Raw genomic sequence first — 23,592 nt, forward strand, 5'->3', positions numbered from 1 at the left:
GCTGGCCTAGGGGGAGGGGGAGGCCAGAATGACTCCACGAGCCACAGGAAGGCAGGTCAGAGACCCCACTGGACAAACAGTGGCCGGACTCTGCCCCATAACACACAATCAACAGGGGAGTGAGCTGGATCCTTATTTCTGGTCCCTAAGTGGGTGGTCTGGGTTTGTTGGGGAGGAGCTGAGGCCAGAGAGGAGGTGCTGAAGGGGAGTCCTGGACCTTGGGCAGTAAAGGGTGGGACTTGAGCAGTTTCTGTTTCCTTGACTGGCAGCTCAGCGGGGCCCTCCCGCTTGGATATTCCGGGAAAGTGATGTGGGTAGGACAGGCGGGGCAAGCTGCAGGTGCCAGCACACAGATTGCATAAAAGGCTGGGGGCTGGTGGGGGGCAGGGGAAGGGAATGTGACCAGGTCTAGGCCTGGAGTTTCAGCTTGGACACTGAGCCAAGCAGACACGCAAAGCAAGCCAGGGCTTGCCATCCTGCCCCAGGCCCAGCTTCTCTCCTGCCTTCCAACGCCATGGGGAGCAATCTTAGCCCCCAACTCTGCCTGGTGCCCTTCATCTTGGGCCTCTTGTCTGGAGGTAAGCAAGGGTACCCTCCCCTTCCTGCTGTCCCCAGCATCCCTCCTTGGCCTTGTGGGGCCAGGCTTCATCAGCCTTTCTCTTCAGGTGTGACCACCACTCCATTGCTTGTGGCCCGGCCCCAAGGATCCTGCTCTCTGGAGGGGGTAGAGATCAAAGGTGGCTCCTTCCGACTTCTCCAAGAGGGCCAGGCACTGGAGTACCTGTGTCCTTCTGGCTTCTACCCGTACCCTGTGCAGACACGCACCTGCAGATCCACGGGGTCTTGGAGCACCCTGCAGACTCGAGACCAAAAGACTGTCAAGAAGGCAGAGTGCAGAGGTTTGAGGGCAGTGAGTGTGGGCAGTGGTCTAGGGGAGAAACAGAGCAGGTGGCAGCAAGCTCAGGTCTAGAATGAGACTAGGCAGGCTGACAAGGTGGGCTGACCAGGAGTAGGAGCAGTTTTAGGGTGGCAGAGGGGAAGAAGGGAAGAGAAAGGGGAGTTAAGCTTTACTAAGCATTTACCCTGGGATTCCAGGCAGCCCTGGAAGTCAAGAGAACACTCAGAAATGGGGATGGAGAGGCCGGGTGTGGTGGCTCACCCTGTAATCTGAGTACTTTGAAAGACTGAGGCGGGTGGATCACAAGGTCAGGAGTTTGAGACCAGCCTGGCCAACATAGTGAAACCCCATCTCTACCAAAAAGTAGCCGGGTGGTGGGTGCCTGTAGTCCCAGCTACTCGGGAGGCTGAGGCAAGAGAATCGATTGAACCCGAGAGGTGGAGGTTGCAGTGGGCTGAGACTGCACCATTGCACTGTAGGCTGGGTGACAGAGTGAGACTCCATCTCAAAAAAAAAAAAAAAAAAAAGAAATGGGGAGGGAGAAGCAGCGGAAACCCCTATGGGTTGATGGGAAGGTAAGATGCTGCTTCTGCGGGACTGAGAATGCGTTGTTTCTCAGTGACACAGTCTCTGAGACCAGGAGGGATAACCCTAAGGCAGCCTTTCCCTCTTGATGACTTCTACTTGTCCCCTCTTCTCAAAGCAATTCACTGTCCAAGACCACAGGACTTTGAGAACGGGGAATACTGGCCCCGGTCTCCCTACTACAATGTGAGTGACGAGATTTCTTTCCACTGCTATGATGGTTATACTCTCCGGGGCTCTGCCAATCGCACCTGCCAAGTGAATGGCCGGTGGAGTGGACAGACAGCGATCTGTGACAACGGAGGTGAGAAGCATCCCCTTCCCCCACGTTGCTGTCTCCCTGCGAGCGCCCAGCCTGAGGAATGGGCACTCGGCACCGGCCACTGTAACTTGCTCTCTGCCTTGCCCTCGGGGCCTTGGGCTTAGGCTTACCTCCATGTCTTATGCCTCTGTAGCGGGATATTGTTCCAACCCTGGCATCCCCATTGGCACAAGGAAGGTGGGCACCCAGTACCGCCTTGAAGACACTGTCACCTACCACTGCAGCCGGGGTCTTATCCTGCGTGGCTCCCGGCAGCGAAGGTGTCAGGAAGGTGGCTCTTGGAGCGGGACCGAGCCTTCCTGCCAAGGTGACCCTTGATCTCTACCCTCAGTCAGATCCTGATCTTCCATCCTACTGTCTTCTCTCCCCACCTCATCCCTGTTCTTTCCTCACTTCCTTTAAACCTCCCTGTAGAACGGTCTCACTTCTGAGCCTTTTCTATCCTGGAAACCCACGATCCCCCATCTCTTTGGTCTTTGTGTCCCTGACACCCTCAGACATTTGACCTCATTTCTGACTCCCAGATTCTTTCATGTACGACACCCCTCAAGAAGTGGCCGAAGCTTTCCTGTCTTCCCTGACAGAGACCATAGAAGGAGTGGATGCTGAGGATGGGCACAGCCCAGGTTTGAAGGCAGAGAGGGGAGGCAGGGCAGGGAACTGGGGGAAGATGGAGAAGGGACATGGGAATTGTTAATGCTGGAGTCTGAGTCACTTTCTTGGCACCCAGGGGAACAACAGATGCGGAGGATCGTCCTGGACCCTTCAGGCTCCATGAACATCTACCTGGTGCTGGATGGATCAGACAGCATTGGGTTGGGCAACTTCACAGGAGCCAAAAGGTGTCTAGTGAACTTAATTGAGAAGGTGAAGTCCTCCTACCCCTGAACTTGGGGGAATAAATGGACCCTCACTGCTCTTCCAGGACTGGCTCCCTGATAATTCCAGACCCTCTGAACCACAAGGCCCGAGAAAAACCTCCAGGTCCTATTCTGCCCTTCCCTTTTACTAGAAGCAGCTTCTTGACTAGTAATTCCTCCTTAGTAACAGGCTCAGCCCTTGAGCCTGTTACTAAGAGCCTCCCTATCCCAGCAAAGTTGCTGATGTCTCCCAATCACAGAATTCTTTCAACGCCATGGTGCCGTGTTCTCCTCACCCACAGGTGGCAAGTTATGGTGTGAAGCCAAAATATGGTCTCGTGACATATGCCACATACCCCAAAATTTGGGTCAAAGTGTCTGACAAACAAAGTAGTGATGCAGACTGGGTCACAAAGAAGCTCAATGAAATCAATTATGAAGGTCAGAGGTTAGGGAATGGTGGGAGGTTCACTTTGGGGTCAGGAACCTCAGGGGTGTTTTGTGGAGGGGGTCATGAGGCTACCTTGAGGGTGATAGAGAGGACCACTTTGTAGTAAAAGGTTGGACTGCAGGGTCACTGGCAATGGAGGTTAGTGAAAACCTGCTGGGGCTGGAAGGGCCACTTTGTGGTCAAAGGGAAGTCTGTGCAATGATCACTTAAAAAGTTGAAAGATGTGGGATCTCAGTTGCAGACTGGCCTCTGGGGTTAAGATGGCTTGGAAGACCAGGGGAGGTGATAATCTCTTCCCTCTTCATAGACCACAAGTTGAAGTCAGGGACTAACACCAAGAAGGCCCTCCAGGCAGTGTACACCATGATGAGCTGGCCAGACAACCCTCCTGAAGGCTGGAACCGCACCCGCCATGTCATCATCCTCATGACTGATGGTCAGAAGGGACCTCTCTCCTGTCCCAGTCTCCCCTCCTTCTCAGACCAGCATGTGACCCTTAAGCCCACTTGTAACACTATACTCACAATTGGAGCCCCGAATGTGATTCATAGCTGGTTGTTAATCTCTCCTATGACCCTTTAGAATAAATTCTTCCTAAAGCCCTGTTACCAACTATCTCTATCCCTTCCTCAACTTGCTCACCTTGCCATGTGTACCACTGCCTCTAGACAATTTATCTTGCTTATCTCCCATCCTCATGGTCCCGACTCTTCTGCAGGATTGCACAACATGGGTGGGGACCCAGTTACCGTCATTGACGAGATCCGAGACTTGCTATACATTGGCAAGGATCGCAAAAACCCAAGGGAGGATTATCTGGGTGAGTAACCTGCCTAGGACCCAGCACCCTACTTTCTCAGGGATTGGACCCTCATCCTTCCTTTTTCTCCCTCAGATGTCTATGTGTTTGGCGTTGGGCCTTTGGTGGACTCGGTGAACATCAATGCTTTGGCTTCCAAGAAAGACAATGAGCAACACGTGTTCAAAGTCAAGGATATGGAAAACCTGGAAGATGTTTTCTTCCAAATGATTGGTAGGGAGATACAAGAAGGGAATAAAGAAGGCAACTCTCCTCAGGCTCCTCTGAAGTCATTCATTCTTCCTCTACCCCTGAAGCTCTAGTTGCCTGGAAAGGCTTTTCATTCCTCCTTCTCTACCTCCGTGTCACTATTCTTGTTTCCTGGCACTGTTCACTTCTTAACCTTAGAATCACAGAGTTCTGAGCACTTCAGAGATCTTTCTATAGTCCTACATTTGACACATGTGGAAACAGGCCAAAAGAGGTTAAGGGTAGCAAGCCAGCAACAGGGTTGGGCCTGAAAACAGCCAGGCCTCTGCCAGCTTGATCCTAAGTTCTTTTCCTTTTCACTCCCCTACAGCAGTTTTCTCCTAACACAAGGAAACAAATGCCCCTCACCTTTCCTTTTCTCCTTTTGGGCTTCTGCTCCCCATAGACATGCAGGGACTCTTCCCCAAAAGACTGCTGCCATTTGGGAATAAAGTATTCCCAGTTTTCAGCACATTCTCCTTCTCTGCCAGATGAATCCCAGTCCCTGAGTCTTTGTGGCATGGTTTGGGAACACAGGAAGGGTACCGATTACCACAAGCAACCATGGCAGGCCAAGATCTCAGTCACTGTAAGCACAGAATCCTAGTAGTGGAGACTTGGGGGAGGTGAGGTCAAGGTGAAATGGGAGTAGGGGAAGGGCAAAATGGCCGTAAGAGATGGTGGTTTGTGAAAGTTGAGCTTTCCCCCTCTACTGTTCTGTTCCCAGCGCCCTTCGAAGGGACATGAGAACTGTATGGGGGCTGTGGTGTCTGAGTACTTTGTGCTGACAGCAGCGCATTGTTTCACTGTGGATGACAAGGAACACTCGATCAAGGTCAGCGTGGGTAAGGATGCAACTGATGGTCCTGGGCTGCAGCTACGCCCTCCTACAGATCCTACACTCCACCCATCCTCGATGCAGCCCCATCCCTTGCAACCCAGACCAGTCAGAGATGGGGAAGACTTGAAGTCAGGAATGACACGGGGCCAGAGATAGGAAGCTGCCCACAAAGCAGTATCTACTCTACTTCAGGAGGGAAGAGACGGGAGCTGGAGATAGAAAAAATCCTATTTCACCCCAACTACAACATTAATGGGAAAAAAGCAGCAGGAATTCCTGAATTTTATGACTATGACGTTGCCTTGATCAAGCTCAAAACTAAGCTGCAGTATGACCCGACTACCAGGTGAGAGCATCCAGATCCCTGCTGGGAAAGCCTGGCTGGAGGACTGGGGTGAGGGGCAGGCCTGCTTTGCTGTTCCTGACTTTCTCCCTGTCCTTTATAGGCCCATTTGTCTCCCCTGCACCGAGGGAACAACTCGAGCTTTGAGGCTTCCTCCGGCGACCACTTGCCAGCAACAGAGTAAGACATATTCAGGGAGAGGATAAGGATGAGATCCCAAGAGACAAGTGGGGAATGAGAAGGAGGTGCAATAGGAAGAGATGATGCCCGGCCCAGGACCCAGCTCTAGGAAGGGCTTAGGGGACATCTGCTGAGTGACAAAGGCAATGGGGAGATGATAGTGGTGGGGGCAGCTGAAGTGACACAGTCTATTTGTCCAGAGGAAGAGCTGCTCCCTGCACAGGATATCAAAGCTCTGTTTGTATCTGAGGAGGAGAAGAAGCTGACTCGGAAGGAAGTCTACATCAAGAATGGTGATAAGGTAAGACATGGGCACCCTAAGGAGGTACTCTAGGCCCCAGCCCTTCCTAAGCTACATCTGTTCATTATCCTTCTCCATGCTTCCCACCTCCCCTACAGAAAGGCAGCTGTGAGAGAGATGCTCAATACGCTCCAGGCTATGACAAAGTCAAGGACATCTCTGAGGTGGTCACCCCCCGGTTCCTTTGTACTGGAGGAGTGAGTCCCTATGCTGACCCCAATACTTGCAGAGGTGAGAGAAGGCTCTGGGGTTGTGCGGCAAGTTCCCAAGGCCCAGGAGTCCTTTTCCCTACAGCTTCTCCTCTCCCTGCAGGCGATTCTGGCGGCCCCTTGATTGTTCACAAGAGGAGTCGTTTCATTCAAGTGAGTCCTCCCTTTCCTATCTGGGGAGATGCCAAGTGGTCAGCACAGGCCCGAAAGCAGGAAAGCTCAATGTATATTGAGCCCAGGGCCTGCTTCACCTCAGGGCCACATGTCTGGCCTGTGTCTGAACGAACAAGACTGAGCTGGGTCCCTAGTCTGATTCCTTTAGGTCAGCTAAGACACAACCAGGATCAGCCATGCTTCCAGGATTAGAAAGGAGGTCTACTGAATGATCCACGGCACCCCTCTGCCTCTGCAGGTTGGTGTAATCAGTTGGGGAGTAGTGGACGTCTGCAAAAACCACAGGCGGCAAAAGCAGGTACCTGCTCACGCCCGAGACTTTCACATTAACCTCTTCCAAGTGCTGCCCTGGCTGAAGGAGAAACTCCAAGATGAAGATTTGGGTTTTCTATAAGGGGTTTCCTGCTGGACTGAATTAAAACAGCTGCGACAACACCTGTGTTCCAGATCCTTTTGGGGCGATGGAGTGGGGAACAGGCACTGGCCATGTTGTTACAGAGATCAAACCTCACAGCCGTTTTTAAAGGCTTAACCCCAATCCCAAGTGCTGAAAAACCAGAGGCTGAGGGAGATGTGTAAGCTTCCACCTCAGTGTTTTACTGAGACCAGCATTGGGGCATATGAGGCACAAGGAATCCAGCTCTGGTCCCTAGAAGCCATCCACAAGGTTTTCCTTGTAGACATCATCACTGTAGACAATCTGGGTCCTCTTGTCCCGGTGGCAACCCTTAGGGCTGTTCTGGACAGCTAGGGAGGGAGGAGAGGAAGAGTTAAGGTCTAAAGGAGAACACAGATCAGACCCTGAGGCCGACTCTGGACTACCTCACTCCTGGCCGGGGTCTCTGGAAGCCAAGTTTTCACACTGCCCTCTGGTGGCCAGGATTGTCTGTCTCCCTTAGCTCCTTCGTGCCAACCCATGGCCAAGAAGAGTACAAGTGGATATTATGATGAATGTTTTGTTCTTAGAAAAATCCCAAATGTCATTGCTGAGACACGTGAACGATGTTACCCACTACTTATAGTATGTCAAAAGTTAAAAACTAGAAAACCTCTGTAGCCCTTTGTTGACATGCTAGTCAATTCTAGTTCCTTCATTTTGTCTGAAGGGTCATTCTTGCTCTGAGCCCTTCTTTCTGCTCACTTCTTTCCCAGGAACATCTACTTTCAGGTAGAATGGTTAATCACACTAAGAAATGCTACTAGCTCCACCAGGAGAACTCATCCAGGGTGTAGCTTTGGCCCTCACCATTCTCTCTCAAGTCCCTGGCTATTTCTTCCCCTTTCTCTTTCTTCCCTCCATCAGACATGTCACTCTTTTCACCCTATCTAACAATTCCATCCCCACCACTCTGGGGCTAGAGAGAATGGCTCCTACCCACTTCCCACCCTGTGATCTCTGTACCTTGACACTACTGGCTACTCTCTCATCTCAAAGTGTGTGTCCTTTGGCTTCAGTGACCCAGGCCCCTCTGATGCTGCTCCCAGCCCCGACTCCTGCTCCTGTCTCCTTTGCTACATCAGGCTCAACGTTAGCCTAACACATCAGGAGAGCTGGGGATACGTGGGGCATGAGGAGGACAGTCCTGTTTCCTAACACAGTCCCTGAGTACTCCTCAAGCCTAGTCCTGGGTCGTTTTTTCCCTCTGAAATCAGTCTCCCTGTTATTGTTTGGGAGCATCGCTGTGATGTGGATGACTGAATCTATGTTTTCATTCCTTACCTCACACCTGAGTTCCAGATCGCTGATTTTAAATACTGATGAAACTTGTTCTACTCCATCTTGAAATGAACAAGTCCCATGAGACACTCATCTTTCTCACCAATCTCACTCCAGCTGCCACTTTCTTTCCTGTTCAGTCACTGCTTTGGAAGTTGCTTTCAATCCTTTTCTCTCCTTTCTTTACCTCTGACGGAGGATCTGAAATTTTCCTTCCCATCCCCACAGCCTCCACACAAACTGACCTCTGTCATCTCTCGGAAACCCAAGTACATGAGGGGAAACCAAAAGGAGTGGGCTGTGGGAGAGACGATGGGGAAGGAAGAATCCCATTCTTACCAAGGGAGCCCCAAACAGACTTGCCAGTAGCGGCATCCAGCATGGGCTGTTTTCGGGCTATATTGACTTTGAGCTGTACAGACTCCACCTGGGTCCCGTTGAGCTGAAGCAGAAGAGGGGAGGCAGAGGACGGGGAACAAAACATTACAGATAAACCAAAGAAGTTATTCCAGGGGTTGCTATCCTAGGAGTAGACTGAATAGGAATCTGAGAATATAAGTTTTTCTGCGTGAATAGGGAGACTTTCTCTATCAAGAGGAACCAACTTCTTCCTGGCATCTAGTATTTTGAGAAAATATGAGAACAGCAGAAGCGATGGGAAGAACAGATTTGGGAAGTTCCAACCTCAGCAACGGCCTGATCTGCTGACTCCATCTTTTCATAGGTGACGAAGGCACAGCTAGGATAAGAGAAAACAGGGTCAGTGGAGAGCCAGTGGGCTCTTGTGGACCCAACCAAACCCAGTGATCATAGGTGGCTGCAGGCAGGGCAGCTTCTTCCCTCAGGTCTCATACCCCAGGATTCCCCCAGGACTTCCTTCTCATCCTGCCCTGTTGTCATCCTTACTTTCTGGGTGGGTCCATGGAGAGGTCAATGATGTTTCCAAAAGGAGAGAAGGCCCCACGGAGGAGGGTGGGTGTCATGTCTTCTCCGTACACATAGAGAGTGTTCCCTTTCCTAGGGGCTCGCCGTTCAGGGAATGAGTCCGACCCTTTGGGATCAGGAATCACAGTCACAAGACATAGCCCATGCCACACTTCACATAGTAGGACCCACATAAACCTTAGTTAAGGTCACCTTGACCTCCAGGCAAGCTCACTCACTGCGGAAAGGACCCTCTCGGTCTCGGTCTCGGTCTCGGTCCCGCTCCCGCTCCCGATCCCGGTCTCGATCCCTGTCCCGGTCCCGCTCTCGATCCCGATCCCTGTCCCGGTCCCGGTCCCGGTCTCTGTCTCGGTCCCGGTCTCGATCCCGCTCCCGATCTCGGTCTCTGTCCCGGTTCCTCTCATGGCTGCGGTCCCGGCTGCGACTTCGGGGAGGGGAGGCTGAGGACCGGGCACCACCACGTTCTTCATAGCCCCAGTCAAAGCTGCGAGGGGGACCATCACCAGCCCCTGGGCCCTCTGCCTCTTCTCCATCTGGCCCTAGTTCTCGAAGCCGGTCGCTAGAAGACACAAAGCTGGGGAGAAGCACACTGAAGATCAAAGGGGGCTTTTACCTTCTCCCCTCAGACCCTGTGGAGACTCAACACTCCCTCAACAGCACAGCCCCTACAGCCCAAACCTCCCAAGGACTCAGGCAATCAACCCCGCCAAGTGGGCCCAGTCTTATCTCTACTCTCTAACCTCTCATACAGAGATTTCCTCTGGGGACGTCTGGATGACTGTAAAAGAGACCAATAATAGTTAAGATTCCCAGTTGCTGACATGTGGTGCAAAATACGTTAGTCTCTCATGTTCCTCTATCCCCAACCCCTCAGAGACAGAAAATTAGGAGCCTTTACCTCCTGAAGGTCATCATCAGCAGATATGCTCCTCTGGAAGGGCTGGAAAGTGGGGACTGGTCCCTTCTCAGGGTCCTGGAGAGGTGAGGGACCTCCCTCAGTGTGGAGCAGAAGGCTGCCCAACCATGGAACAAAGGTGTTCCTCTTTGCTCACCTTCTTCTAGGTTTCCTCTGATCTGTTTTTCCTTTTAATTCTATGTACATTTCTTATTTGACTATGTGGTTTTATTTTTTGAGACAGGGTCTTGCTGTGCTGTCCAGGCTGAAGTGCAATAGTGCAATCATAGCTTGCTGCAGCCTTGACCTCCCAGGCTCAAGCAATCCTCCCACCTTAGCCTCCCTAGTAGCTGGGACTAGAGGTGCGCTCTATCATGCTTGGCTAATTTCTGTATTTTTTCTTTGCAGAGACAGGTTTCACTATGTTGCCAGGGTTAGTCTAAAACTCCTGGGCTCAAACAATTCTCCTGCCTCAGCCTCCTAAAAGTGCTAAAATTATAGGAATGAGCCACTGCTGCACCTGGCATTGTTTTTTCTTATTTTTTTTTTTCCTTTTTCTGTTTAGACAGAGTCTTGCTCTGTCCCCTGGGCTGGAGTGCCATCTTAACTCACTGCAACCTCTGCCTCCTGGGTTCAAGCAAGTCTCTGGCCTTAGCCTCCTCGGTAACCGGGACTATAGGTGTACACCACCATGTTCTACAATTTTTGTATTTTTAGTAGAGATGGGGTTTCACCATGTTGGGCAGGTTGGTTTCAAACTCCTAACCTCAAGTGATCCATCCTCCTTGGCCTCCCAAAGTGCTGGGATTATAGGTATGAGCCACCATGTCCAGCTGGTATTTTTAAGTGACTGAACATATATATATATGATCAGTTTATTTGTACCTCTCTTAAATCTGGTAACATTTTCAGCCCTTTCCATCCCTTAGAGCAACACATTCCAAGAGTTCCAATCCAAGGTGGATTAGAATCACAGAATTTGCAAAATGGAGAAGAATTTAGGAATCACCTAGTGTTTTTCATTTTACACATGAGAGATGAAACTCAAAATGGTACAGCGATTGGCCGATGCTTGAGTATGCATACTTTTCCCCAAACCCATCTACATCCCAACTTGGAGGGATGCCCCCTGAACAAGCCTTCTGCTTGTGCTCACCTTTAACTTCCCCTCAAGGGTTCGAGAACGCTTGAAGCCTGAGTTCTTTGTCTCAGCCTTGATGGCACTGATGGCTCCTGACTTCACCAGCTGCTTTGCCTGCTCTGTTGCAGTGGCTGTGTCCACAACAGGCTGCTCTGACAGGGCTGGAGTGATAAGGGGAAGAGGCATTTGTTGGCCAGGCCATGACAAAGGTCAGCCCCATGCTGCCCCGCTTCCAGTCCATCCCCATTTCCCCTGTCACTCACAGCGTTTGACACCACCTTGGCTGGTTGTACTGCTGCTACTTTGCTTCTTCAGGGCCAGCAATGCCTTTTTCTGGGAATAAGGGTGAGAAGAGAGGGGTCAGTGAGGGCCAATCGCTAGCCAGTTCCTCTCCCAAGGGTCCTGGGCACACCATTCCAGGGACTGCCTTTCTTGATGCCCTCAGAGTGATGCATTAATGTGCCCTGACTCTTGCCTCCGGTACCCTACATCATGTATGATGCTAGAAATTCCTAATATAACCAAACCATGGAATCCAGAAGTTTTCCAGAGTGTTATTATTTTTTTTTTTGAGACAGAGCTGGAGTGCAGTGGCATGATCTCAGCTCACTGCAGAGCATGTTATATTTTTGAAGTTGAAGACAAAGAATTCAATCATGGACCAGAATCCTAGGATATATGCTGCAAGTAAGTGTAAGTCTATGTGCCTTTCTTGGAGGCTTCAACAATCTATTTTCTAAATATTTAATGAGGCCCAGCCATGACTTTGTAACAGGGACATCCAGGAGGCTAATACATGGTTCTTACCCTCAAAAAGCTTACAGTCTGAGAAATAAAATAAATTGAGTGAATTAACAATACAAATATAAGGGGTCTAGAACACTCATAGCGGAAAGCTAGTAAGATTTTCTGATGTTTAATGGCCATTAAACTAGGCCCTCCCCCAACACCTCTGCACGACACGGAGAAGAGAAGGGTATTTTTAAAAAAGAAAACAGGGTGGCAAAGATGCAGAGAAAAGAAGGCGTTGGGAATGTATGTTTTGGGGGTAGTGAAGAGATCTACTTTACTAGACAGGGCTGCCAAACTAAGGTTTGGGGCTTTGTCATATAGACAATGTGAAGCCATCTATGAGTTTCGAGAAACAGAGGAAGCAGAATTTTCTGTTTTCAATGGATTATTTGAGCAGGAGTGAAGAAGTCTGTTCAAAAAAAAAAAGACTAAGAAATTTGTTGAGAGACCATTACAACGGCCCACATGAGTGTCAATAAAGCCCTGCTCAGGGGAATACACAATAAAGAATAAACACGAAAAAAAAAAAAAAAAAGACTTGGCAAATGTCTGGCTATGCAAATAGTGGAGAAGTCAACTATGAGATTTTGAGTCCAAACACATGGCAGAATTGGTGTAGTCAGTCTTATTTGGAAGATCAAGAATAGAAAGTGATAGTTTCAACTTCGGGTATCTGAAGTTTTTCAGTATGACACTGGACAGAACTGGAAACACCGAACTTGGGGATCATCAGCTTTTAGGTGGTATTAAAACCCATGGGAAAGGAAGACAACCCCATGGCAGACTGCATAGAAAGACAGAAGGTCCACACCAAGGCTTGGGAAAGCCACCTCTTGAAGCTACACTGTGAGGTGATATGTCTTCAGGTGTGGGCCAGAAGAACTTCCCCATTCGCTCACACTCACCCCAGGTCTTCTCAGAGTGCAGAGTCTGTGGAAGTTAGGCCATGTCCACACACAGTCCCTCACCTTTTTCTTGAGTTTGTTGAATTTCTTCTGGAGAGCCTCCTCTTCCTCGCTCAGTCCGGGGGGTATCACCAACATGGTGGCTCCTGGTTCAGGGGCAGGGCCCAAGACATCTCTCTCCACTGTTACCACTCAGGATTCACCCGACTTCCACACTGTACCCAACCCCATCCCTTCAGGACTGCATACTCCTGCCTTTGGCATTCCCTACCCCTGGCTTAAACCAGGCTGCTGTCCAAGTTCCCGCTCATCGGGATCATCCAGCAATCCTTCCTGTCTCCAGGGATCACAGACACCAGCACCTCGAGGTACCACGTGGCCCAGGGAGGGACGAACACCCACTCCGTCGGCAAGACTACGGTACCCGACACCCCTACCCTCGCTGGGTTAAGGCCAACCGCGGGGTTCGAACGGCAGAGAAGGCGGTGAAACCAGCGTAGCTCCCTTAGAGCAACTCAAGGGGGTTAGAAGAGAGAAGGGGCTATGAAAAAAGGGGAGAAGAGTGAGGCGTAAAGGGCCTTACCTGAGGGGGCGGCAACCAGGGCCCCAGGGTCTCTGGCCGCGCCCGCACTGGCCGTTGATAGCGGGCTCACAGCGATGACGTAGCGAGGGGCGGAAAACGCGGTAACCAGGGCGGCCCCAGCGCGCACTTCCGCCCGGCCTTCCACCGGTCCAAGTCCGGCCCTCCGCGGCGATAGTTCACACTCTCTGTGGGGCCGTGCCGGAAGTTGCCTTTACTTCCGCCCGTTCCGGGGCGGGGCTTACTTTGCAGCGACTACATGCAGCACTTCCGGGCTGTCCGGCTACTGTGGCTCCAGGATGATGGACACCGAGCGACTCGGTGAGGGGGAGGGGAGTGAAATGGTACGGAGTAGCAGACATGAAATAACCTTTGACCCCTGACTTTTCACCCATCTCCCGTAGTACTACCTCCTCCAGATCCGCTGGACCTACCTCTTCGGGCCGTGGAGCTCGGATGCACCGGGCGCTGGGAGCTGCTGAACTTGCCTGGAGCTCCAGAGAGCACCGTGAGTGACTTTTGACCCTTATCTTTGACCCGTATTGAGTCTAAAACTCCTTCACCCTCCTCTCAGTAGGATCTTGTTCATCTGTTCCTGTACGCCTATCCATCCAAGCCTGAACTGGTGCTGGACAGATTCCAGCCCAGTGTGCCTGCAGTGGGTTACAGTCCATGTGAGAACAGAGCAGAGAGGGCTGGGGTCTTTCAAACGTGACACTTCTCCGTGGAGCTCCCTTCTGTCTCCAAGCACCAGGGCACTTGGTGACTGAGATGCTAGGCTTTGAGCCTCCAACTCTTCATCCTTAGGTCTGGGACCACTTTTTCCAAAATCAGTGAGTCTCAGATTTCAGTGTGCTTCATGATTGGCAGGGAAGCTTTTTAAAAATGCAGATTCCTAGGTCCAGCCTCCATGTTTCTGAAATCCAAAATCTGCCCCAGGTCATTCAGTAGCAGGTAGTTTTTGGACAAGCCTGATTGTCCTAGTCTGTTTGACATATCTGTCATTTCTGATCTAAACACAAATCCTGTCACCTCTTATGTCTGCATTTTACCCTCTTTCCTTACCTAATGCTTCTGGTCTTTCTCGTTTCAGCTTCCCCATGGCCTCCCTCCTTGTGCCCCAGATTTGCAGCAAGAAGCAGAACAGTTGTTTCTGTCATCCCCAGCCTGGCTGCCTCTGCATGGTGTGGAGCACTCAGCCCGGTGAGGAGTCTGGAGGGGCTTTGACCAGGGTGATGGGTCCCTGAAGGAAGCTGCGACAGAGGAAGAAAGAAGACCCAAAAGTTACTTTTATTCTCTCCAGAAAATGGCAGAGGAAGACGGATCCCTGGTCTCTTCTGGCTGTCCTGGGAGCCCCAGTCGCATCCGACCTACAGGCCCAAAGACACCCAACCACAGGCCAGATACTGGGTTACAAAGAGGTAGGAGGTCGGGGTCATGAGAAACAGAGCTGGGGAGAAGGGGAGGTGGTCAGAGACAAACAAGCTCAGCCTCATTGGGGCTCTGATGTCTTGCCTCAGGTCTTGCTGGAGAACACAAATCTGTCGGCCACAACCTCCTTGTCTCTTCGCCGACCTCCAGGGCCGGCCTCCCAGTCCTTATGGGGAAATCCAACTCAGTATCCCTTCTGGCCAGGTGACTCTTGTGGAGATGGGATGGTAGAAGAGGGTGTCCTTAATCTCCGGGGAAGGGATCCCCACCTATCTCGTATTATCCTCATCCCATGAATCCCTATGTATCTTCTCTCTTCCCAGGGGGGATGGATGAACCCACCCTAACAGATCTGAGCACATGGGAGGAGGCTGAGGAGGAGATAGACTTTGAGAAAGGTAAGGTGGAGCTCTGAGTCTGAGACCTGAGGAGGAAGAGCTCAGGTGATCGCTGGGCTACTGTTAGCCCTCCCATGCCTTTGAGAAAATTAGAAAAAAGTATCCTGTCTGTAACAACCTTTACTGTCATCTGTTGGGAAATGTCCACAACAACCTCTATTGTCATCTGTTGGGGAAGTGTCATAGCAAACATTCTCATCTATAGCATTTGTCCTGTAAATGGTATCCTTTAGGTTTATATAATGTACACAATTTGCTCACCAGTGTGCAGTGACCCTGATTCCATGTCCCTATCCCCCAGATCTTCTTACTGTTCCACCTGGTTTCAAGAAAGGCATGGACTTTGCACCAAAAGGTTAGTTTTGGTTTTCGAGTGGGGCGTAGGAGAAGTTATGTCCTCCAGACAGAACAGAGACGGACATGACAAGAGTGACCTTTTTGCCTTGCTTCTCAGATCATCTAACTCCAGCTCCCGGATTGCTAAGCCTTAGCTGTCTGTTGGAGCCTCTGGATTTGGGTGGGGGTGACGAGGATGAGAATGAGGCAGTGGGACAGCCAGAAGGTCCCAGAGGGCATGCTGTTTCAGCCTCTCCCTGCAGTGCTCCCCTGGCCCGAGCAAGCAGCTTGGAGGACCTAGTGTTGAAGGTTGGTTGTTCTGCATGATGGAAGCAAGAAATGTGGCCTGGCTAGGATGGGTCTGAGGGAAAAAAGGGACATCTTTGGGAGGAGTGGTAATTGAGAACCCTCTGGTTGTATCTTTATCACCCCTTCCCTCACTCTTCCAGGAAGCGTCCACAGCTGTATCCACCCCGGAGGCCCCCAAGCCTCTACCACAGGAGCAGTGGGCCATCCCTGTGGATGCCACCTCCCCTGTTGGTGATTTCTACCGCCTCATTCCCCAGCCAGCCTTCCAGGTACCACAGCCCCATCTTCACACGCTCCTCTACCTCTTGCTGGGTCAGACTTACAACCCACCCCTTGTCTCCTCTGTCCACCAGAGGTCACATCCATCCCAGGCCAGCCTTGGTCCTCAATCCCAGCCTCGGCTGGCTCTGGTCCCCCTGCTCCGTGTGCTCCATGAGCAGGAGGCAGGAAGGCCTCTCTCCTTTCTTCAGCTCCCATCTATTTCTCTCTTCCATAGTGGGCATTTGAGCCAGACGTGTTTCAGAAACAGGCCATTCTGCACTTGGAGCGGCATGACTCTGTCTTTGTCGCAGCTCACACATCTGCAGGAAAAACAGTGGTGGCTGAATATGCCATTGCCTTAGCCCAGAAACACATGACACGGTACGAGTCCTCTCGCCAACCTCCTCCTTCACCAGCCAGCCCCATTTTCTCCTGCATCCTTTGAAAGTCTCATCTCTTTCCTCCATCTCCCTAGCTCATTCTTTAAGTGAGAGGTTCAGGGATGAGACTGAGACACAAGCCTGGAGAGAAGTGAGAAGGCCTGGTAGGGAGAAAGGTTGGAAGAAGGACCTGGGTTAGTTTAGGAAGGAATTGGGGACAGAATTTGTCTGCGGTTATATCATGAAGGAGAATGCGAGGGCAGTTTGGGTAAAGAAGGGGAACACCTGAGCTTCTGGGGCTTGCTTCCACGAGGGCTCCATGTGGGAGAGGAGGCGCGGGTCGTGAGTCCGCAGAGGGCCTGGCTAACCTTACGCTCTCTCCCCAGCACCATCTACACTTCGCCCATCAAGGCCCTGAGCAACCAGAAGTTCCGGGATTTCCGAAACACGTTCGGGGATGTGGGGCTGCTTACTGGGGATGTGCAGCTTCATCCGGAGGCCTCCTGCCTCATCATGACCACAGAGATCCTTCGGTGAGAGAGGGAGACACTCAATACAGGGGAGTTTTGGCTAGGAAGATGTGGCTGTTCAGGAGAGTGTGCTGTCTGAGGAGGGGTGGAGACAGGAGCCACTCGGGGGTCAACCCTCGGTCTCTTCTCCCTAGCTCCATGCTGTACAGTGGCTCAGATGTTATCCGGGACCTGGAGTGGGTCATCTTCGATGAGGTTCACTATATCAATGATGCCGAGGTAAGAGTCACGGGCTCCCCAGATCCTGGCAGTCCTCTCCTTTGGGACCAGTTGAGCAGCTCCTATTCTACACACTCAGGGTACCTTACTGCTTTCTTGACCCCCATACGGAATCCCATGCCTCTTTAGGGGCAGAAGGGCAGGCTGCACTCCTATGACCTCTCTTCCCTCTCTGTCCCCAGCGTGGGGTCGTATGGGAGGAGGTGCTCATCATGCTTCCTGACCACGTTTCTATCATCCTTCTGAGTGCCACTGTCCCCAATGCCCTTGAGTTTGCTGACTGGATTGGGTGAGATGGATGTTCCAGGTTGCCTGGGTGAAGGGGGCTACAGTACTCCTTGGTTGGGGTGGGAGGACTGCGTCTACCACAGCAAGGAGAGCGGTCAGGCCTTAGGGGTGATGCTGAGGGACATGTCTCAACTGGTGGCTGTGGGATCCCCTTTGGGTTCAGATTACTTTGCATGTTCAGATGGGATGTTGGGGGACAGCCTTCCATTCTGGGTCTCAGAAAAGACTGGGGAAAGTTGGAGGGGTAGGGAAGTGGGTGGGGATGTGGGTTCCTTCCCACACTCCCACCCCTGACCTGCTGCCCTCTCCTCTCTTAAGGCGACTGAAGCGTCGTCAGATCTATGTGATTAGCACCGTAACCCGCCCTGTGCCCCTGGAGCACTATCTTTTCACAGGGAATAGTCCCAAGACCCAGGGAGAGCTCTTTTTGTTGCTGGACTCCCGAGGAGCCTTCCATACAAAAGGGTAAGCCCAGAAATGGGGCAAAGAGTCAGGGCTGGGCCTCCAGCTGGGCATGACAGCTACCCCTCCCTGTGCTCTAGGTACTATGCAGCTGTGGAGGCCAAGAAGGAGAGAATGAGCAAACATGCCCAGACCTTTGGGGCCAAGCAGCCCACACATCAGGGGGGCCCTGCACAGGTGAGAACTGGGAGGGTTTTGTACCTGCAGGTACCTGTTTTTCCTCCATCTTTTTCTCCTTGTCCGCCAGGGGTTTTGACTTGAGCTTCGTGCACTGCCCCAGTTAACACTAGTTCACCTCTCATTGGTTCAGGAACTCAATCTCTGTCCCTTCCCCTTCCTTCCTCAGGACCGCGGAGTGTACCTGTCCCTCCTGGCCTCCCTCCGCACACGTGCCCAGTTGCCTGTAGTGGTGTTCACCTTCTCCCGGGGCCGCTGTGATGAGCAGGCCTCAGGCCTCACGTCCCTTGACCTCACCACCAGTTCAGAGAAGAGTGAGATCCACCTCTTCCTGCAGCGCTGCCTTGCTCGCCTCCGTGGCTCTGACCGCCAGCTGCCCCAGGTGCATCTGTGTGTGTATATGTGCGTGCATGCACACATTTGGCAGACTGGTGGGGTCAGGGTATTCTGGGACCCCATCACTGACCATGGGCCTCCTCCCACCACAGGTCCTGCACATGTCAGAGCTCCTGCATCGCGGCCTGGGTGTGCACCATAGCGGCATCCTGCCCATCCTCAAGGAGATTGTGGAGATGCTCTTCAGCCGTGGCCTGGTCAAGGTGCACGTGGTGGTGGGAAAGGGCCTCCCCAGGGTGCTTGTTGTTCCCTTAGGGGCTTTCCAGAGGGCAGAGGGCAGAGGTTTAGGCAGGCCAGCGCTGTGCTTAAGAACTTGGGTTCTGGATCCAGACTACCCGGGTTTGAATCCCAACTCCGCCGTGCATTCACAGTTTCATCCTGGACAAATTATTCAGTCTTCCTGAACTTTAGGTTTCCCATCATAAAATGGGGATGTATAAGATATGAACACATAGGTCTCAGAAAAGAAACCCAGGAAGCTAGCAAGCATACAAAAAGTTATTAGTAATCAGAAATATGTAAATTGAAGTACTCAACAAAATATGACTTTACAGCTATTAGACTGGTAAAATTTAGGAAATGAGTGAATGCAGAGTGTTGCTAGAGATGTAGGAGACCCTAGGATTCTGGGAGTCCTTGTACAGGATTCCTAGCCAGCTTGGAGTGCACCCAGGCACTATTTAGGCAAAATAACAATATTTCTGACCCTATATTTCATTCCTGAGTAAAGAAATTCTCATGCTGTTCTGCGAGAACATGAACACCTTCTTTTGTTTGTGGTGGCAGAGTGTTGGTGGTACCAGGTGCCCTTCACTGGGAGAGAGGGAAGGTTAGTGTCGGGTTGCACCCATAGCGTTCAGCTGCAGTTGGAAGCAATGGGTTAGATGTGACATCTTAAAACACTAGGTGGAGGAAAAGAAGTAAGAAAACAATCAGGTATATAACCATCTTTTATATGAATTATAAAGTAGAGGATCACAAAAAAGACACGTTCTATAAGAACGTATTCACATAAAAAGATATTTGTTAGATACATTGGAATGATTACAGTTGGGGGTGGGAGTGGGATATAGGGATAAAGGAAAGAAATAGAAATAAGTAGTCTCATAAGTAAAATGAGGAAAAAAATAGCACCTACCCTATAGATTTGCCTAGAGAGTTCAGTGAGGTCCCATAACTGGGATGGTGCCTTGTGTCTACAGAATAAGGTAGGCTTGCCCAGGGCTGGGTGTGTGTGTGTATGTGTGCAGAGCCTTTGCTGATCCTTTCTGTTCCTCTCTGTCCCAGGTCTTGTTTGCCACAGAGACCTTTGCCATGGGAGTAAACATGCCAGCTCGCACAGTAGTGTTTGACTCCATGCGCAAGCATGATGGCTCTACCTTCCGGGACCTGCTCCCTGGGGAGTATGTGCAGATGGCAGGCCGGGCAGGGCGGAGGGGCCTGGACCCCACAGGCACTGTTATCCTGCTCTGCAAGGGCCGAGTGCCCGAGATGGCAGACCTGCACCGCATGATGATGGTGAGTGGGCCAGCATCCTGGGCAGGGGCCCAGCTCCAGGACCTTGCTGGATTCCCTCTTCCATTCTCCTCTCTTCTGACTTCTTTTTTTTTTTGGAGACAGAGTCTCACTCTGTCACCTAGGCTGGAGTGCAGTGGCACAATCTTGGCTCACTGCAACCTCTGTCTCCCAGGCTCAAGTGATCCTCTCACCTCAGCCTCCCAAGTAACTGGGACTCCAGGCACATCCCACCATGCCTTGCTAATTTTTTTTATTTTCTATTTTTTGTAGAGATGAGATTTTGCTATGTCACCCAGGTTGGTCTTGAACTCCTGGGCTCAAGTGATCTGCCTGCCTCAGCTTCCCAAAGTGCTGTGATGATAGGTGTGAGCCACAGCACCCAGCCTTCTCTGACTTTTTTGTTTTGCCTGGGAGAATTCAAGGTTGGAGTGAGCGAATCCAAGGATGAGATTGGAGCCTGTGGCTTCCAGTTTTTTCCCCTGTGAATATGGAGTTAGATGTGGCCTTTGACAATCTATTTCAGTTTGCTCCCTTATGTTATAGAAGAGGTGAGCAAGTGGTTTGTCAAAGGCCCCATGCTTGCAGAACGAGTACCAGATCTGACCGGAGCAGGCCCAGTCCAGAAGACTGGCTGGGTGCACTAGGTCCCAGCCTGATCTACTGACTTCTCTGACCTGACTCCAGGGGAAGCCATCCCAGCTGCAGTCCCAGTTCCGCCTCACATACACTATGATCCTCAACTTGCTGCGGGTGGATGCCCTCAGGGTGGAGGACATGATGAAGAGGAGCTTCTCTGAGTTTCCCTCCCGCAAGGACAGCAAGGTAAAGAGCCTAGGGTACCGAGTCTGTGGAGCAGGAGGTTGGACAAAGCCAGGCTGGGAAGAGGTAGGCATCCAGAGGCCAGTGTGTTGAGGGTAGGGGGTGTGGCAGACTGGGCCTGGAGACTTCCCCTTTCGCAGCTTCTCCCTGCCTCCACCCAAGGCCCATGAACAAGCCCTGGCTGAACTGACCAAGAGGCTGGGAGCTTTGGAGGAGCCTGATGTGACTGGCCAACTGCTTGACCTGCCTGAATATTACAGCTGGGGGGAGGAACTGACAGAGACCCAGCACATGATCCAGGTGAGCAACTGTGTGTTGAGGTGAAAGGAAAAGGGAGGAAGACATTGTGTCATTCTAGCTTTGGCTAAACTTAGCCTAAGTGTCTGTCCCCATGATGCCTCCTCCCATCTGTCCTTTGCGTGCATCCCTGCTCTTCAGCGGCACATCATGGAGTCTGTGAACGGGCTGAAGTCTCTCTCAGCAGGAAGGGTGGTGGTTGTGAAGAATCAGGAGCATCACAATGCATTGGGAGTGATCCTACAGGTGAGGGTGATGGGAATTTGGACCCCAGAGAGTGGGAGGGAGCAAGCCCTCTCTCCTTTTCCCTACTTGGCCAGGGGCAGGTTGCATCACAACAGGGCCCTCATTTTCCCCCCTTGCCCTCCTTTTCACCCCTTCCCTTCCCATCACCACCACATCATGCTCACTCCTTCCTCCCACTCCCTAAGAAGTCTGCTCTGATCACTTGACTTGGTCGCCCCTCCCTACTGGTGAGCTCTCCATGGTTGCTTCCTGATTCCTGCCCAAGGGTGGGTATCTATCTGGTCTCTTGATGTCTACTCCTCATGCCCCCCTCTCTCCTGGTCTCTGACCACCCCTAGGTCTCCTCGAACTCCACCAGCAGAGTATTCACAACCCTGGTCTTGTGTGATAAGCCCTTGTCCAAGGACCCACAGGACAGGGGGCCAGCCACTCCAGAGGTGCCCTATCCAGATGACCTCGTGGGATTCAAGCTGTTCCTGCCTGAAGGTGAGAGTGTGGCAGATGCCTGCTTTCTGCCAGCAGTGTAAGCAGGATGCCTGGGTCCATGGAAAGGTCTGCTCTGCTCTCTCCTTTTCACAGGGCGCTGTGACCACACCGTGATCAAGCTTCAGCCAGGAGATGTAGCTGCCATCACCACCAAGGTGCTCCGGGTGAATGGGGAGAAGATCTTGGAGGACTTCAGCAAGAGGCAGCAGCCAAAATTCAAGTCAGATGCTAAGAAGGCCCTTTAGCATTCGGGAGGGGCATGCAGAGTGGGTAGGGCAGTGGTCTGGGAGTTTCCCCCAGCCTGAGGGAGACCATGATGTGGGGGTTGTAGTAGGAAGGCTCCCACAGCCTGAGGGGGGCTTCTGTGGGAGAGAAGATCTTACTCCAGATCTTAAGATCTGCTCCCTCTTCAGGAAGGATCCTCCCCTTGCAGCCGTGACCACTGCTGTCCAGGAACTGCTGCGTCTGGCTCAGGCCCACCCAGCTGGACCCCCGACCCTCGACCCTGTCAATGACCTGCAGCTCAAAGATATGTCAGTTGTAGAGGGTGGGCTCCGAGCCCGGAAGCTGGAGGAGCTGATCCGGGGGGCTCAGTGTGTGCACAGCCCCCGTTTTCCTGCCCAGGTAGGACCTGGGTGCTAACTCCCAAGCTGGGAGTGGGGGCTTTTTCTCTCTGGTCCCCTGTAGACCAGCCACCCCCCTCTCAGCCCTTGTCCTCAGTGCACCCCTACTAAGGGGCAAGGAGAAGGCTGATGGGTGGCTCTCTGCAGTACCTAAAGCTGCGGGAGCGAAGGCAGATACAGAAGGAGATGGAGCGGCTGCGCTTCCTACTGTCGGATCAGTCACTGCTGCTGCTTCCCGAGTACCACCAGCGAGTAGAGGTGGATGGGGCAGTGGTTGGGGCAGGGGGGGCTGGGGAGGTGGGGACAGCAGGTTGTCCAACACCTACCCTTTTTCTTGCAGGTGCTCCGAACCCTGGGTTACGTGGATGAGGCGGGCACCGTGAAACTGGCAGGGCGGGTGGCTTGTGCCATGAGCAGCCATGAGTTGCTTCTCACTGAGCTCATGTTTGACAATGCACTAAGTACCCTGCGGCCTGAGGAGATTGCTGCCTTGCTTTCTGGCCTGGTCTGCCAGAGCCCTGGGGATGCTGGGGATCAGCTCCCAAACACCCTCAAGCAGGTAGGGGACACCAGCCCTTTCTCTCTGCCAGGGCTGTGGCATTCCCTTCCTCTACCCTCAGGTAGTCCCCCAGGTAACTCCCTCCAGCCCTGTAAGTGCCCCAAGGGTGGGAATGGCTGCCTCCTTGATCTGGTCCTTCTCTGTCCTGGAGCAGGAAGGTAGGCCTTAACCTCTTCTTCATCTCTGTAGGGAATAGAACGTGTCCGGGCTGTGGCCAAGCGGATTGGTGAGGTCCAGGTGGCTTGTGGCCTGAACCAGACGGTGGAGGAATTTGTTGGGGAGCTGAATTTTGGTCTGGTCGAGGTTGTGTATGAGTGGGCCCGGGGCATGGTGAGTTCCTGGGGTTTGGGATTTTGCAGATGGCTGGTTGAGGAAAGCCTGCCCAGGATGGGCACATCCAGTCCTCACCCTGCTTTCCCCACAGCCCTTCTCCGAGTTGGCAGGGCTCTCAGGGACTCCCGAGGGCCTCATTGTCCGCTGCATTCAGCGCCTGGCAGAGATGTGTCGCTCACTGCGGGGGGCTGCCCGCCTGGTAGGAGAGCCTGTCCTGGGTGCCAAGATGGAGACAGCGGCTACCCTGCTACGGCGGGACATTGTCTTTGCAGCCAGCCTTTACACCCAGTGAATGCCCCATGTAAAAATGTGATGATAAAACAGTAAAGCACTGTAT

The 23,592-nt window shown here is 52.2% G+C and overlaps 3 protein-coding genes across 5 annotated transcripts; 2 read left to right on the top strand and 1 right to left on the bottom strand.

The window, feature by feature from the left end:
* Positions 1-385: 385 nt before the first annotated feature.
* Positions 386-6,647, top strand: CFB (complement factor B). The gene is made up of 18 exons (XM_008994187.4): positions 386-578; positions 666-899; positions 1,602-1,787; positions 1,939-2,112; positions 2,330-2,431; positions 2,536-2,672; positions 2,968-3,106; positions 3,424-3,552; positions 3,835-3,936; positions 4,012-4,149; positions 4,656-4,753; positions 4,892-5,009; positions 5,198-5,351; positions 5,452-5,528; positions 5,729-5,829; positions 5,928-6,060; positions 6,142-6,191; positions 6,451-6,647. The coding sequence occupies exons 1-18, from the start codon at positions 515-517 to the stop codon at positions 6,604-6,606; spliced, it is 2,292 nt and encodes a 763-aa protein (XP_008992435.1). The 5' UTR covers positions 386-514; the 3' UTR covers positions 6,607-6,647.
* Positions 6,648-6,788: 141 nt separating this feature from the next.
* NELFE (negative elongation factor complex member E) lies at positions 6,789-13,260 on the bottom strand. 2 transcript variants are annotated; one of them, XM_002746369.7, is made up of 11 exons: positions 13,191-13,260; positions 12,671-12,753; positions 11,174-11,243; positions 10,926-11,071; positions 9,773-9,847; positions 9,615-9,652; positions 9,093-9,448; positions 8,836-8,980; positions 8,614-8,668; positions 8,269-8,371; positions 6,789-6,959 (listed from the first exon to the last, which is right to left on the bottom strand). In XM_002746369.7, the coding sequence occupies exons 2-11, from the start codon at positions 12,743-12,745 to the stop codon at positions 6,862-6,864; spliced, it is 1,161 nt and encodes a 386-aa protein (XP_002746415.1). In that variant the 5' UTR covers positions 12,746-12,753; positions 13,191-13,260; the 3' UTR covers positions 6,789-6,861. The 2 variants fall into 2 exon arrangements, with proteins under 2 accessions (XP_002746415.1, XP_078224975.1); XM_078368849.1 differs by having other exon boundaries at positions 12,671-12,822.
* A 175-nt stretch (positions 13,261-13,435) lies between these two features.
* Positions 13,436-23,591, top strand: SKIC2 (SKI2 subunit of superkiller complex). 2 transcript variants are annotated; one of them, XM_002746366.6, is made up of 28 exons: positions 13,436-13,508; positions 13,592-13,695; positions 14,281-14,390; positions 14,491-14,608; positions 14,708-14,822; positions 14,942-15,016; positions 15,318-15,371; positions 15,471-15,661; positions 15,802-15,930; positions 16,158-16,303; positions 16,689-16,835; positions 16,967-17,051; positions 17,234-17,340; positions 17,658-17,804; positions 17,882-17,978; positions 18,148-18,360; positions 18,467-18,577; positions 19,662-19,892; positions 20,577-20,714; positions 20,874-21,011; positions 21,150-21,254; positions 21,593-21,740; positions 21,834-21,960; positions 22,154-22,364; positions 22,511-22,621; positions 22,704-22,922; positions 23,112-23,252; positions 23,347-23,591. In XM_002746366.6, exons 1-28 carry the CDS (start codon positions 13,487-13,489, stop codon positions 23,545-23,547), a joined length of 3,741 nt encoding a protein of 1,246 aa, XP_002746412.3. In that variant the 5' UTR covers positions 13,436-13,486; the 3' UTR covers positions 23,548-23,591. The 2 variants fall into 2 exon arrangements, with proteins under 2 accessions (XP_002746412.3, XP_008992437.3); XM_008994189.4 differs by having other exon boundaries at positions 23,112-23,591.
* The last annotated feature ends 1 nt before the right edge of the window (position 23,592 follows it).

This window comes from Callithrix jacchus, chromosome 4, assembly GCF_049354715.1.
Source record: "Callithrix jacchus isolate 240 chromosome 4, calJac240_pri, whole genome shotgun sequence".
In the NCBI taxonomy this organism is placed as follows: domain Eukaryota; kingdom Metazoa; phylum Chordata; class Mammalia; order Primates; family Cebidae; genus Callithrix; species Callithrix jacchus.

What these genes read in the sequence shown, in the direction of transcription:
- SKIC2 (XM_008994189.4), top strand. Translation starts at nt 13,487, where the DNA reads ATGATGGACACCGAGCGACTCG. An exon ending in GCCCAGAAACACATGACACG is followed by an intron (nt 16,304 to 16,688) that starts GTACGAGTCCTC and finishes CTCTCTCCCCAG; the next exon opens with CACCATCTACACTTCGCCCA. An exon ending in ATGACCACAGAGATCCTTCG is followed by an intron (nt 16,836 to 16,966) that starts GTGAGAGAGGGA and finishes TCTTCTCCCTAG; the next exon opens with CTCCATGCTGTACAGTGGCT.
- CFB (XM_008994187.4), top strand. Translation starts at nt 515, where the DNA reads ATGGGGAGCAATCTTAGCCCCCAACTCTGCCTGGTGCCCTTCATCTTG. An exon ending in AGGCCAAGATCTCAGTCACT is followed by an intron (nt 4,754 to 4,891) that starts GTAAGCACAGAA and finishes TTCTGTTCCCAG; the next exon opens with CGCCCTTCGAAGGGACATGA. An exon ending in CTCGATCAAGGTCAGCGTGG is followed by an intron (nt 5,010 to 5,197) that starts GTAAGGATGCAA and finishes ACTCTACTTCAG; the next exon opens with GAGGGAAGAGACGGGAGCTG.
- NELFE (XM_002746369.7), bottom strand. Translation starts at nt 12,745, where the DNA reads ATGTTGGTGATACCCCCCGGACTGAGCGAGGAAGAGGAGGCTCTCCAG. An exon ending in TCAACAAACTCAAGAAAAAG is followed by an intron (nt 11,244 to 12,670) that starts GTGAGGGACTGT and finishes CCTTATTCCCAG; the next exon opens with AAAAAGGCATTGCTGGCCCT. An exon ending in AGGAAATCTCTGTATGAGAG is followed by an intron (nt 9,449 to 9,614) that starts GTTAGAGAGTAG and finishes GCTTCTCCCCAG; the next exon opens with CTTTGTGTCTTCTAGCGACC.